The sequence below is a fragment of the Oryzias latipes genome, chromosome 7 (assembly GCF_053564925.1).
Source record: "Oryzias latipes strain Hd-rR chromosome 7, Olatipes_Hd-rR_3.1".
NCBI lineage: Eukaryota > Metazoa > Chordata > Actinopteri > Beloniformes > Adrianichthyidae > Oryzias > Oryzias latipes.
In genome coordinates, this window is record NC_136243.1 from 22,165,999 (window position 1) to 22,179,735 (window position 13,737).

At 38.8% G+C, this 13,737-nt stretch overlaps 1 protein-coding gene across 3 annotated transcripts; it reads left to right on the forward strand.

Moving 5' to 3' along the window:
* The first annotated feature begins 378 nt into the window (after positions 1 to 378).
* Positions 379 to 12,854, forward strand: wnt5a (wingless-type MMTV integration site family, member 5a). 3 transcript variants are annotated; one of them, XM_078950586.1, is made up of 6 exons: positions 379 to 1,433; positions 1,836 to 1,990; positions 4,374 to 4,525; positions 6,266 to 6,513; positions 10,211 to 10,503; positions 11,064 to 12,854. In XM_078950586.1, the coding sequence occupies exons 1-6, from the start codon at positions 1,394 to 1,396 to the stop codon at positions 11,520 to 11,522; spliced, it is 1,347 nt and encodes a 448-aa protein (XP_078806712.1). In that variant the 5' UTR covers positions 379 to 1,393; the 3' UTR covers positions 11,523 to 12,854. The 3 variants fall into 3 exon arrangements, with proteins under 3 accessions (XP_078806712.1, XP_078806713.1, XP_078806714.1); XM_078950587.1 differs by having other exon boundaries at positions 1,889 to 1,990; XM_078950588.1 differs by lacking the exon at positions 1,836 to 1,990.
* Positions 12,855 to 13,737: the final 883 nt, after the last annotated feature.

Consider the following 13,737-nt stretch of genomic DNA (forward strand, 5'->3'; position numbering starts at 1 on the left):
CTCTCCCGCTAGCTTATACAGCTCCTCACAACCCCAACCTAATATTACTGGTCCGAGCAACAAGGTTTTGAGCCAAATACCAGCTCAGATGAGTAAAACGAAGATGCACATGGATTTATTTGCCTACAAGTAGATGCATCAGAAAGGCAAGCTTATGGCTTGCCGTAGTAGCTTCTAGATCAAAACTACAAGCTTTTTTCAATGGCATTTTGTGTCTGCTCCTGACTCACAAAGATTTTAATAAAGAAATACTTAGAAATGCAATCAATTTTAAGCTTAATTTCGTTTATTTATATCCTCCATCATGAGAAAAATGTCACAAGAAAATTTTAAAAACACTGTTTTCATTGGACTGGGTCTTTTAAAAACAAAAGCTTGATTTGGGACCCAAGCTGACTTTGCTTCTTTTCCTAGAGGTTTCCTGATATTAAGTCTGTGTTTTGGCATGCACTCAGGTAGTCAGACTAATGCCCCCTTCTATTAATTTTACTGTTTTAATCCTTTCCCTGATTGATATTCTATTGTGGTTTTCTTAATCCAGGTGGGAGTCTGTCACGCATCTTTTTTATTATTATTATTTTATTTATTGTTCTACCTTTGGTCAAGCCAGCTCTGCCTCATCAAGAATGACCAAACTGTCAGATCGCCCTCTCTGTTTAGAGATAGTGCGCCATGAGATTATAAATAGATGTGCCGCAATGTGCGCAAGGTCTCCAAGTGATGAAAGCAGATTGTGTAAGCACACGGTTCTGGACCCTCTTGTCCAGAGTCTACTGAGGTGGTAACCTGATCTGCAGCCGCTGAAAATCCTCACTTTGGCCTGGTATGGATAAAGTAATAGCCTCGGGTTCTTTATAAGTTTATTTTAGGTAATAGAGAAGCTTGTTTTGTTATAGCCTTTTCCGCCCTTTCCCCTCTCTCCGTCCCTCTATTTCGTTCCTATCTCTAAAGTTTTCCCTCCGCTGAAATTTCTCGCTTTTTGAGAGTTGGAAAACGGGGAGATTTGGCTGTGCTGCGAGGCGCATGCGCTCTGCTGCATCCCAACCCCTTCAACCCCGTTGCTGCGTCCGAGCAGGTGAGAGAGGGAGGGATACTTTTGTGCGCACCAGCACAGACAGGCGCATACGCACGGTGTGGGAGCACGACACGCTCGGAGACTAAGCAAAGCCGCAGTTGTCCACAGACCGTGTCCTTTTCCTCCCCGTGGAACCGAGCGCGCGACCCAAACGGACTGTTTGTAGATTTTGGAGCATGCATTTTTGGGGCTGATTCTTTTTTTTTAAATTAATGCTCCAGTGGAGACGGGTGACTTACTGTGAAGACCTGTAACTCTGGCTGAACTTCAACTTGAGCGGCGGTTCTTGTTTTTGCAGCATGGAAGTTAAATTGACGAATGGTTTGCGGCGTGGATCACCGTGTGGATCGTTCCACAGGTAAAAAAGGCTATGACCTGAACACAGAAACGGCTGGATTCTATTCTCTTCTTGGCAGGATTTTATACTGTTTTTTTTTCTTCTTGAGTCTATAAATTTTCAATTGGAAGAGTTTTTATTTGGTATTGTTTTTTACCTGGATAGACAGGATAAAGGTGATTTCAATCAGAGATTAAGGACCACAATCCCTTTTAACCAGCGGTACTTGGATTGCCGTAGTTTTTAATTGCCACTTTACCCGTTACGCACTGAAAAGTTAAATTTTTCTAGCCTTAAATTTAAAAACAAAATTATAGCTGCTTTTCACAAGACTTCTAAGCTACTTGACGCACGGAGAGCTATCAGATTTTTGGAGACGCCGTGCTCACCAGGACATCAACTTTGACTTGATTAATACTTCAGCTACTTTAGACACTTCAAGAGGGCCTAATAGGAAGACGGAATTTACCTTAAAGGATATCCTAAATCCACCTGGGCTGCACTGGAATTATTGGTTTGATTTCGTCTCCACTCCAGAGAGTGGATTATCAACAACTTCTGATTGGCCGCGTCTCCTGGTGAGTATTCAATTTGTTCTCTGAGCTCAAGTCCAGTTGATCTTGTAGAATGCGGTTATTGGATCAGCACTGGTTATTAGATGTGGATAAAAGTTTCTGACAGATGTGAAATGTGAAACATGCTGCTGCAGCCTTCCACCCCCTGCCCCCGCCATCCACAATCATTCAAAGTGGCTCATGTCAGTGTCCCGTTGTTTGCAACAGTGACTTAATCAAAAATGACCCGCAGGTTGTTTGAAACGAATGATGACATATTCTGATGAGTTTTTTCACTTGACGTGCTTGATGTTCTGAACATTTGGCGTGCTCGCGGAGCTGTGTCCTGGGTAACTCTTTGCACCTGGCTCCCCCTCCTGGATTCTTGGAAACATTAAGAAAGGCGCGCACCAGTTTGGGGCGATTAGAGGCGCATAGTGTCTATAAAAAAATGGATTTTCCATGCAGTCCAAGTAAAACAAGATTTGAAAGATTTAAAAGGAATTAATTAGTGCTCGATGTTTATTTTTTCATAGTTTTTCTACCAGCATAATTTATTTGAATTTCATTAAAACGTGTAAAAAAGGCCTTCATTAACTGAGTGAGTATAATATACGACAATGCTGTTCTTTAATAAAATGCAGATTTAGAATTTCAGAATGTTAAACAAGCACATACAAAACCACCAGCTCTCTACAGGAAATACTTTTTTAATTAAGAATGTGTGAAAATAGTTTAAGACTTACGTGCTTTAGACCAAATTTCTGCTGATGGTTGATGGTTGCCCATGGTTTTCTGGATGTTATCATCCGGAAATGTGTTAAGGATGCTGCTTTCAGTGGCGAAAAAGAAAAAGAAAAAAGCATTTAGTGCAGACTGGGGTCAGATTTTTAGAGTGGTCAGTGCGCTCAGGTTTTACGATGCCTGGGACGTCCAGGGCTTTCAGTCTTTACAATAGAATAAATTAATGCAACCTTCAACAGTAAAAATAACTAAATATACAAAAGGATACATATTAACAACAAAAGCTTACAAGATCAACACTAATAATAATTGTAGCCTGGCTAAATAGGAATTTTAAATAACCCCATGGTAAACACACATGTTCACCAGTTGATCAGACAAAATGTCTAAAATAACTTTTTTTTCCTTATTACTATTAAAATAATTATATCTATATTTTTTTAAATCACAAAACTCTGTATTTTAAACTTTAAAATGTAATTCTTCATATTTACATTTTCTATCATGCAAACCGTTTCAAACCAGTCTTTTCTATATATATTATTTAATGTGTAAAAAAGAATAACATTTAGATTTCTGCCGAACCTGAAAACTGCGCGCGCATGCGAGTCTGCCATGCGCGCGCGCGGTGGTTGAACTTGGCTTTGACTTTAACGAGTTTTAGGCAGGTCTGGGTCTCCACAACTCAACCCTGGAAAAGAAAGGAGCGTAACAAATTAGAGCTGCACTCAGTCCCAAAATTCACACACGCCCCAACTCAAAGGCTGGCACATTCACTGGCAAGTTCCAGCGTGATTATTTCAACTCATTTTCTACCTAACTGGCAACCAAACTGTGAGTCAGAGTCATGCAGTGGTTCGCAAATAGTTTTTCTTTCTTTTATCCTCTGCAGCTTTGAAAAGGCAAACATCTTTTAAAATGTTAACCCTAGTCGGCCTGAACCTCAGTTAGTCATCATTGAAGGGCATAAACGCTGGCTAGAAGAATAAAGGCATTACGTATATTGATTGATTTTGCTTTATAAAAAAAATAAGCTTGTTTGAATAAAACTGAAATACTTAATTAACCAAATTATAATTACAATAAAAAGTAATTGAGATACACTACTCATTTATACCTATATAAATTAAAATGAAAATCACAATCTTTAGCTTTCCAACGATAAATAAAATTGTCTGTGAAATGAGCAGCCAAAAAAGCACAGTCATTTCTATTATACAGGTTGAGACAATTGTTGTATTTAAAAAAACAAATTCATTGCAAACATTAATTTTATCTGAAAAGGCATTTGGCTGTGTGCTTTTGTGCATGTGTTAAATGTACAAACCCTGAAATGTTAGGAATGTATGCCCAGCTGTATGATCATTGTGTCGTCTCCGCATGAATGTCTTATCAGTCACATTTAGACCTTTAGGCCTTTTAGGTAAATGACAGCTCTGGTGTTGCTTTGCAAGCATTTGTGGCCTCTGGGTCCCTTCACACGTGAGCCGTTTGCCAATGCAGATGTGCAAAAATGTGTTTAAAAAGCAAATGTTTCTTTGTCAGATCTTGAATGAAAGACATGCTCAAACTTTGTATTCTCCGTGATAAAATATGCCTGTAAAATAAAAATAAGAAAGGAAAAACACACACTGACACACATCCTGTCCTGTTCCCCCCACAGATTTGTGGTAGCATGAATCTCGCAATGGGCTGTGTGTGTCGGCCAGTGAGCTGGCCCCCCGGCAGAATATTGGACTCCAGACACTGTGTCTTTGCTGTTACACTCGTCATGCTTCTCATGCAGGTGGTGGTGGTGGAAACCAACACTTGGTGGTACGTATTTCTTTTTCATTTATTCTCCAATATTTATTTATTTATTCCCTGCTGTGATGTGGAGGACGTGTCTCTCAGCGGTGAGGTGCAGTTACTGCATTTTTGAAACAGAGTAACGGTGAACAAAAAAGATTTCAAGCCGCTGTGAGAGTTCTGTACTTTGTAATTTTTTTTTACCTGACTTATTTTTATCAAAAAAGGCTCTTGTTTGCTGGGTGAAAAATGCCAGTTTCAGGTTCACCACATGCAAGATAATACAACTAACATGTCAGAAACATCTCTTTGACTTATTTTAGTTTTATTCCTTCACACTGCCAAATCAAAATGATGAATAATATAGAAATCCCAAAATGTTGTGATTGGAGGCATGTGTTTGAACATAAATTTAGTGTAAATTTCTTCTAATGCTATAGAGAGAAATAACAGGGTGCATTGCTCTTATTGCATTAGAGATAAAGGACAATTATATCAGTTTTACTTATAAAGTCCCAGATTTTTGTCCGTCTGTCTAAAAGAGCATAAATCACTTCAACAACAAATTCCTGCGTGAGGGTTTTATGTGGATGTGAAGATCAGTGCTTCAAGGACGATTTATAACGTGGAGGAGATCTTTCTCTGTTGGACTGAGTTCCCTGGCTGCTTTGTTAAAATTCAAATCACTGGCAGATTATAGACTCGGCTGAGAACTTTGCATTAGGTCTCTTGAAACAATGCGTTTCTCTGGGCAAGTTTCTCTGGGAGAGCAAACAGGTGTGAATGATTTAGTGGATGTTGGATGGGTGAGACAGCATCATTCTGCATGTGTGTGTCTTCTTTTTTTACTTGTCTGCTTGTGTATTATTCCATCTTCTTGCAGCAGAGTTTCCTCTGTCGGTCAGGTTACACTCAGGGCTAATTGTGTCTCTCAAGGGGCTTGGAGATGGGTTACTCTAATTGCCCTGTGGTCTGGAACCAGATGCTCATCCTGGTGCTCCTCTTTCTGCTCTAGCTTTGTTTGTTCCTGTTCCCTCTTTTCCGCTCTTCTTTCTTCTCTGTCTTGGAACGGCACGTTTGTTTTTACATTAAATAACAATAATACATTTTTTTTTGTTTCCTTCCTGTGGCTCAGCCAGTTAAGTGTGTAATCTTTAGCATTTCTATCCAATTAATGAAAAAAAATATTTTTCTTCGTTTTGCAGTCAGTTGAAAGCAAAAAGAAAAAAAACAACGTCAGACAATGCTGTTAAACTAAGTGTTGCAATTTAGGACAAATTAATAGGTTATTCATTAATTCTAATGGCTTTGAAATATTTAGCATATGTTTAGTTTAAAAAAATGGTCAAAAAGTATTTTTATTTATTTGTTTTTAGTTCTTAAAATGAAGTAAAAACGTTTTGTTTGCCTTAATTTTTTTCTCTCTACTTTCAACTGCTTGTGTGTTTTTCTCACTAACAGACTACTGACTACAATTAACTTTCAAAGCATTATTGCATTAAGAAAATGTCATAAAATGTAAGGGAACTAAAAGTGATGACAAGTAAAGGCAATAGTCAATTTGGCTTCTATTGTTGTCTTTTATTATTGTCTATGTATTATTGGATAATATCACACAGTGAACTTGTTGTCAAACATTGCAATATGAAATACCCGAAGCTGAGAGATTTTTCAACGCCGGTTAAGTGACAATGATGATCACATTAGCCTGAAAACGTGCTTACTTGTGTTTCATGACTTTATGAGTAAAAAACGATGTCCCTTCAGGTCTTTGGCCATGAACCCATTGCTGATCCCAGAGGCCTACATCATCGGGGCGCAGCCTCTCTGCAGCCAGCTGGTGGGGCTGTCACCAGGTCAGAAGAAGCTGTGCCAGCTCTACCAGGATCACATGCAGTACATTGGTGAAGGTGCCAAAACGGGCATCAGAGAGTGCCAGTATCAGTTCAGACATCGGCGTTGGAACTGCAGCACAGTGGACAACTCCTCTGTTTTTGGACGGGTTATGCAAATAGGTAAGAAATGAGGTAAATAGGGTATATATACAGGGTATATATGCTCAGTTTATGTATGCTCTATTTTCCTACTTTTCTGAACTTTTTTAATGTAAAGTCTGTGTTTATGTGCATAAAAAAGAAATATGTGTTGCTGATGAGCAGCTGTGCAGAGTTGGTGGCTGAGTTTGCTGGCTTTGGCCTGCTAAAGCAGCTCTGTTATGGAGCAGGAGGGAAGCAGAGAACCTGCTTTTCCCCTGATGAATGAGAGACAAACACACACACCCAAACAGGCACATATCCTGAACTATGGTGAACTACGGCCCTGTATTTGCACATGAAGAAAGTACAATGAGTGTGGATTTTTGTGTATTTGGAGATGTGTTCAGTCCAACGGCTTTACATACTATTTTCATCACTTTTGTTAATATTAAGTTTTCTGATAATGATCAAAAAATTATAATAAGTAGAATTAGGCATGTAATCAACATAGATTCAAAATTTGTTTTGATTGCAAATACTGTTATGGTGTTGTATTTCTAGATTTCTTCAAATGTGCCATGTGCCCTTTCATATTTGTGATTTATTTTTCTTTTTAAAGAAATCTGGAAGAGCGTTTGTTTCCTTACCTAGTAAAATGATTGATAATTTTTCAGATTGTAAACTGTTAAAAAAAATTGAGCATATGTTTTCTTAGGTTTGATTTCAATCTACAAAGTTGAATTTATCTCTGCAGTTGTTCAGTACTGAACAGCCACAATTTGCAGTTCATGAACAATTTAAGGTTGTAATAACAGTATCGGCATAACTCAGCTGCCCTGGTGTCAACTGTTCTGACAAAATTAAATGTCTAGACACGAGTTGGTGCCTATCACTACATGGGTGAACAACATTTATTATTTTCTCCCATCATTTTTCTGACTTTTTGCTGTTTTCATTATAAAAAGGTTTATTTTGACTGTTTTATCACAAATTGGGCCACTCTAATAACAGAGAAGTAAGAGGTTGTCAACATGGAAGAACTGTGCTAAGTGTAAAAGAAAAAAAAAAGCTACAAACACAAAATGCTGTGAGAAAATGAAGGCTGTTAAAAAAAAAAAGAGAAAATGTTTGGAAATTGTTAGCACAACATTTGGTTTGTCAGTAAATGCTCTCTAATTTGCAGCTGTTTTATTGTAAGTGGATATTAAAAGTCATAAAATTGAAACATTGTGCCATTACAATAAGGAAGGGTTAATGTTTATCTGCTGGTAAAAATCAGAAAAAAAAAGTTTTTTGGGGATGTTTCACAAGTTTTCTATTGCAAATTTGGAAAAATTGTTTGTAAACTGCTATTTATTAAAAAAAAAAGCACAACAAAAACAACACAAAATACTAATTAAAAGAAATTTTAAAAATCACCCATGGTTTACCAGAATAAAAACAACATTTAAAAGAACAAAAAGGCTTAAGCAGAACTGATAGGCTGGAAAAATATTTCCAATTATTTGACCATAGAGACTTTTCAAACTAAACTGCTTCTTACAGTTACTACATCCCTTCAGATTTGTAATCAGTTTGTTTGTTTAAAGGGTGAGGAGAAGTCATTATGGTGTTAGGTGACAGTTGCATGTGAACCCTGTAACCAAAGCATTCTGTCAGGAGATGAGAAAGAAAAATCATTGACATCGATGTAAATGGTAAAGCCTGTTAGTCCATCCGCAAACAGCTTGATGTTCTGTGGTCCACAGCTGCATATATTATTCAAGATTCACAGTACTGTAGCCAACCTCCATGGATGTGGCTGCAAAAGTAAAACTGATGACACGTTGAAGAGACTAATGATATTAATGGGAACCAAGAGCCCGGAACCACCTCCAAAGGCTTTGAAGGTGAACTCCAAGATCACGGTGTATCATGGTCCATTCGTCGCTGTTTGAGCCAAAGAGGGTTTCATGCGAGGCGACCAAGAAGAACCACGGCTGTTGAAAGCAAATGATTCAAAAATTAGACTGGTATTTGCCACAGTGCAAGTCGACAAGCCACAAAGCTTCTGAAAGAATGTTCTTAGGACAGTTGAGACTTTTATGAAGACACATCAGCATGGACACAAAAATGAAGCATGGAATAAAAATGGTTTCTTCCCTACTGTAAAACATGGAGCATGAGGCACTTAGGGGGCTAAACACACTTCTCAAACTTAACACAACTGTTTTTGGTATTATTTACTTTTGTCACTTATAAGTTTTTGAAGTGACGTTTGCTGTTTTTTCTTTAAATAACATAAGTGCACCAACAACTTTATTTACATGTGTTGATGGATATTCATCGGTGGAAGCGTCAAGCAAATCTTTTGTGTGATCTTTCTCTCTATGTCTGTAATGCAGCAGGCATCAGCTCCACAAATCACAGAAACATTACCAGGAGCAGATATTTCATTTTTCTTACTCCTCAGTAACAAACTTATCTCAGGCTATTCTAGGCAATGTAAATATGTCCTCCTTCACACATCGCCATGCCTGGTCCTTGTTTTCTTCAGGTTGCGGTGTAGAGACGAAACGAAAGTGCTGAACACATTTCTACTTTTTGGCAATTCTTTAAAGGCAGATGTTAGTCACACGTATCTACATGCAACCAAGCACAGAAGTGGATACAAAAAATTCATGGTGGCCACACGCAATGCAGCCCATTGTTGCATTATCCGCACATATTTTAAGTTTGTCCAAAACCAAATGTTGCTGATGGTCACATATATGAACCTAACCTGTCCTCCGGGTCTGTGTGGCCAAGAAAAAAGTTCAGCACTGGTTGCTGGTATTTAGAACATTAAGTGTGAATGGTCCCTTTTTTCATTTAGTGTTGCATTTAACAAATAAATCCCATGATTCCCACTTCTTTTCTGTTATTCTCCCCCATTTGAGCATCTGAGGCCAAAGGAATCCTCGATTTATCTTTTTCATTTTTCTGTTCTCTACTTTCCTTTATTATTAGGGATTAAATAGAAATGTCCAACTTTCTGTCCTGTTGACCTTTTTTACTTCAGTGAGTCTTGTTTGTTCCCCCATCTGTCTTTCTCTAATCATCTGCTACTGTCATGATATTTCATTCACAAAAAATTTTGGCCCATGAGACACACGAGAGCTGCGCGCTCTTCTTTTTACTTTCAAGCCTCATAGTTTGGTCGTCTGTTTCTTCTTTGGTCATATCTCCTCGTTTCAGTTATCTGTGGCTTTCTGGAGTGACAGTGTATACTTACTATAGACAGTTTGTGTGTATTTGTCTCAAACTCTTGTCTCTAAAGTGAAATGTTGCAAAGGAGAAAGAGTGGGAGGTAATGAGCATTGGCTCCAGACTTGCACAGTTATGACAGATAATGTTAAAGGGTACATGTCACTACCAATTTGGAAAAACAGCAGCTGCTTGTTGATAAGTATTTTTTGTCACTTGAGGGCACTTTCTTCTCCTTGGCGTATGCCCAACAACAGCAAACTAGATTACACTGTCCAACATGTTGATGATGAGCCTCCAGCACTTGACTCCAGTGCTCTGTAGCCTTAAGCAATGGGTAAATGCTGTTATATGACATCACATTTCATGACGCCACACAGATATTTAAGGAAAAAATCCCAGCACACAAATTGACTCTGAAAGTTATTAATGTCAAATGACAGAGGGTCATTGAGACACTTTCACCGATCTTTGTGTGAGCTGATGGTGGTTCTTTTGTTTATATCTGCAGGCAGTCGAGAAACCGCATTTATGTATGCCATCAGCGCAGCAGGGGTTGTTAACGCTGTGAGCCGTGCCTGCAGAGAAGGGGAGCTCAACAGTTGTGGGTGCAGTCGTGCGGCCCGTCCGAAGGATCTTCCCCGAGACTGGCTGTGGGGCGGCTGCGGAGATAACCTTGACTACGGCTGCAGGTTCTCCAAGCAGTTCGTGGACGCACGTGAGCGAGAGAAGACCCCTTTGAAAGGCTCATATGAAAGCGCACGGAAGCTGATGAATCTTCACAACAATGAAGCAGGAAGGAGGGTAAGATTTGCCAGTAGTTTGCTCATAGAGATGCTGATCTGATGAGCTATACATAAAAATCCTTAGATTCAAAATGAGAAGAGGTAATTAAGAGTAAGACTTTTGTAGAAGTCAGGCAATCCAGGTCAGTTAGATTGATCTTGGCTGATCAGCTGGGGAACAGCTTTGTCTGCTCCATCCCCGTGAGGCTTTGATCTGTTGGAAGATGGAGTCATTGGAGACAAATCTGGGGTTTTTCCTTTTCAAACATCTTGAACCCACCTCAAAAGAAACATAATGCCAGATATCTGTTGCCAGACTGTAGGCTTTTAAGTTAAACAAATGAGTGGACAATGTTTTATTCTGTGAACCACTGGAGACGCAGACAGGATAACACTGTCCTCTGTAGAAAAGTGATTCCTTATGACCATATGAGCACCATATTAAAGGGATAATCACACAGAAAGGACAAGTTCAGAATATAAAGCATGTGTGACTAGGGCATGTGATATTTTAGCACTTTTCCAAGAAAGAGTCATCACTTTTTCTACAATAACCCCCCCATTTCTCCACCCTTCAAGGCGGTGTTGGAGCTTGCCCATGCGTCCTGCAAGTGCCATGGCGTATCAGGATCTTGCAGCCTAAAGACTTGCTGGCTGCAGCTGGCAGACTTCCGCAAGGTGGGCGATTTGCTGAAAGAGAAGTACGATAGTGCTGCAGCCATGAAACTCAACTCGCGTGGAAGAATGGTGCAGATGCACAGTAAGTTCAACGCGCCCACAGGTGATGATCTGGTGTACATAGACCCCAGTCCAGACTACTGCTTGAAGAACCAAAGCACAGGCTCCCTTGGCACAGTTGGGCGCCTTTGCAACAAGACCTCAGAGGGCATGGATGGGTGTGAGCTGATGTGCTGCGGCAGGGGTTACGACCAATTCAAGGCAGAGATTGTGGAGCGCTGCCACTGCAAGTTCCATTGGTGCTGCTACGTCAAGTGCAAGCGCTGCTCCAAAACCGTAGACCAGTTCGTCTGCAAGTGAGAGGGAATGCTGGCTTGCAGTGGGTGTTCACAGTGTGAGAATGGAAGAAAGAAACTATATAAATTATATTTATAGAGTTAAACAATTATGTCATTGCAAAAAGACATTCTTTAAAAAAAATTAATAAATACTTTTTGTCTTCCGAAACTGAGAGTATTGTTGAATATTTATTTTAAGATAGTTATGTTTTATTCTTGCCCAGTTGTTACCAGCAAGTTTTGCTTCCTTGTATTTTTAACTCTTTGAGTGCCTAAAACTTGCTAAAAATCTTCTCTTTTTTTTTTTTTCTCAAAAAACATTGTTTTTTCAAATGTCAATAATGAATCAAACTGTGCTGCCAGTTTTCAAAAAAGCATGGGGGGTTTTGTGGCATTTTTGGCTCATGATGCTCAAGTAGGACTGTGTGTCGGGACAGGAATGCTTGTGGTGGGTTTGTCTTCGCAGGAGCAATTTCAACCCAGCCGTCACATACTTGTCCTCTTTAACCACAAGTACTGCAAAGGACACTGTTGGTTTGTGAGTCCTTGCTGTATCGAGGTTTAAACAAGTGGGCAATTTTTTTCTTCTTTTTTAGGGGGGTGGGGGGTGGGGTGGGGGTTACTGGGCCATTTACCAGAAGCTTTAATACTCCCCAGGTGCTGCAACAAGCCCTCCATCGTCATGCACTTTGATACAGAGTACAGTACCTCTGTTCAGCTGTTCTCCATTTATTCATGTTATAGTCTACATTTTCTTCTTATTAATTCAAAGTATCCACTTAACATTACTTTACAGTACTTATGGTTTGATTTTATACGGGCAATGTTTTGGTTACAGTGGTTAAATATTCAATGCTCTTTGTACATAGTATGTCTATCCAGCCAATCAGTAAATTGTGCTTTTTTTTTTCTTCTTAACCAGATATTCATTTTTTAGGCTTCAAGAAAGGAAACTATTGTCTCCATAATGGAAATGTTTTTGAGTTTGATGCCCTTGAGTTTTGTGTTCACAAATTTGGCTCTCCCTAATGAGGCTCGTCACCATTTTTTTTTTTTTAAAGGGAAATGCACCTTATGGTTCTGAAGAAAATGTTTCCTCTCACTCATGTTAAGCGTTACGGTTTCACGTGTTGATTTTCACATGATCAGATTTGAACATGTCCATAAGCCTCTTGTACCACTCTGTTTACTTCATGATTACCAACAAACTCGGTCACTTCAACTATGTATATTTATAAGCTTCTTTATGAGTCTGACCTTTGTTAGGCATAATGTGTTGTAGCTAATATTTTGTTACTTTTTGGAAATTGGCTCACTGTGCTGTTGTTTCAATAAATATCAAATGTAAAACCAACTGAAATGTATTTACCAATGCCTATTTTTCCCTTTTGGTTAAAGCATTTTATTTCTGAACGCATATTTGTCTCTTAATTATTTAATCTTTGAAATACTTTTGCCTACTACCTCCAAGTATGATCCATTTTTCTCTCAAACTTTAGCAACATTACAGACTTTCTTTGTATTCAGTCTTTTCACAAATTTGCAGAATTTGGTTCAGTTGGTCTAAGCCATTAAAGCAACTGTAAAGGTATGAAGTGAAGCACAATGTTTGTCTCTAGAGCTACAGAATTTGACAGAGGATTGAAGTTGTTTTCTTGTGTTTTTTACCAATACAGAGTAAACTATCTTTTACCAGGATAATATAGAAAGGAATTCCATTAAAATACATGCTTATGCATGCTATACATTGCCAAATACTGTCCGTGTGCTTCAAAGGAAAAGCAGAACAATGAGTACTGAAAGGCTAAATTAGAAGCTGGTAGCAACGCATTTAACTGAGAGAAGAAGAAAAAACTTGAAAAAGGAAAAGTGTAGGTCTAAGGTTGCAGTGTAAACGCTTCTGAAATTGACCAATATTTAGACTTGTAAGATGATACAGAGTGTAGAAGCACATTCCAGACTTGACCTTTGACCCTGTGTGAGTGCAGCTGAGCAGGTGTGTGTGTCCTGTTTGTACATACTTTTCAGCATCATGACATGTGTTTACATTTCTGATTTTTGTCACACAGGCCAAAAAGGCAAGTAAGACACCAGGTTTCCATACGGAGTTGGGTAGGAGGAGACATAAAAGATTTTTTATTTTTATTTGTTTTAAGTTCAAGTGAAAATTTTTACAAAACTGAAGCTCTTAACAGCAGCCTTGTCTGAGATGTATTGTTTTGTGAACATTTGGGTCA

Coding starts and splice junctions, on each gene's coding strand:
- wnt5a (XM_078950586.1), top strand. CDS start 1,394: ATGGTTTGCGGCGTGGATCACCGTGTGGATCGTTCCACAG. Junction 1,434..1,835: donor CCGTGTGGATCGTTCCACAG/GTAAAAAAGGCT, acceptor TTAATACTTCAG/CTACTTTAGACACTTCAAGA. Junction 4,526..6,265: donor GTGGAAACCAACACTTGGTG/GTACGTATTTCT, acceptor ATGTCCCTTCAG/GTCTTTGGCCATGAACCCAT.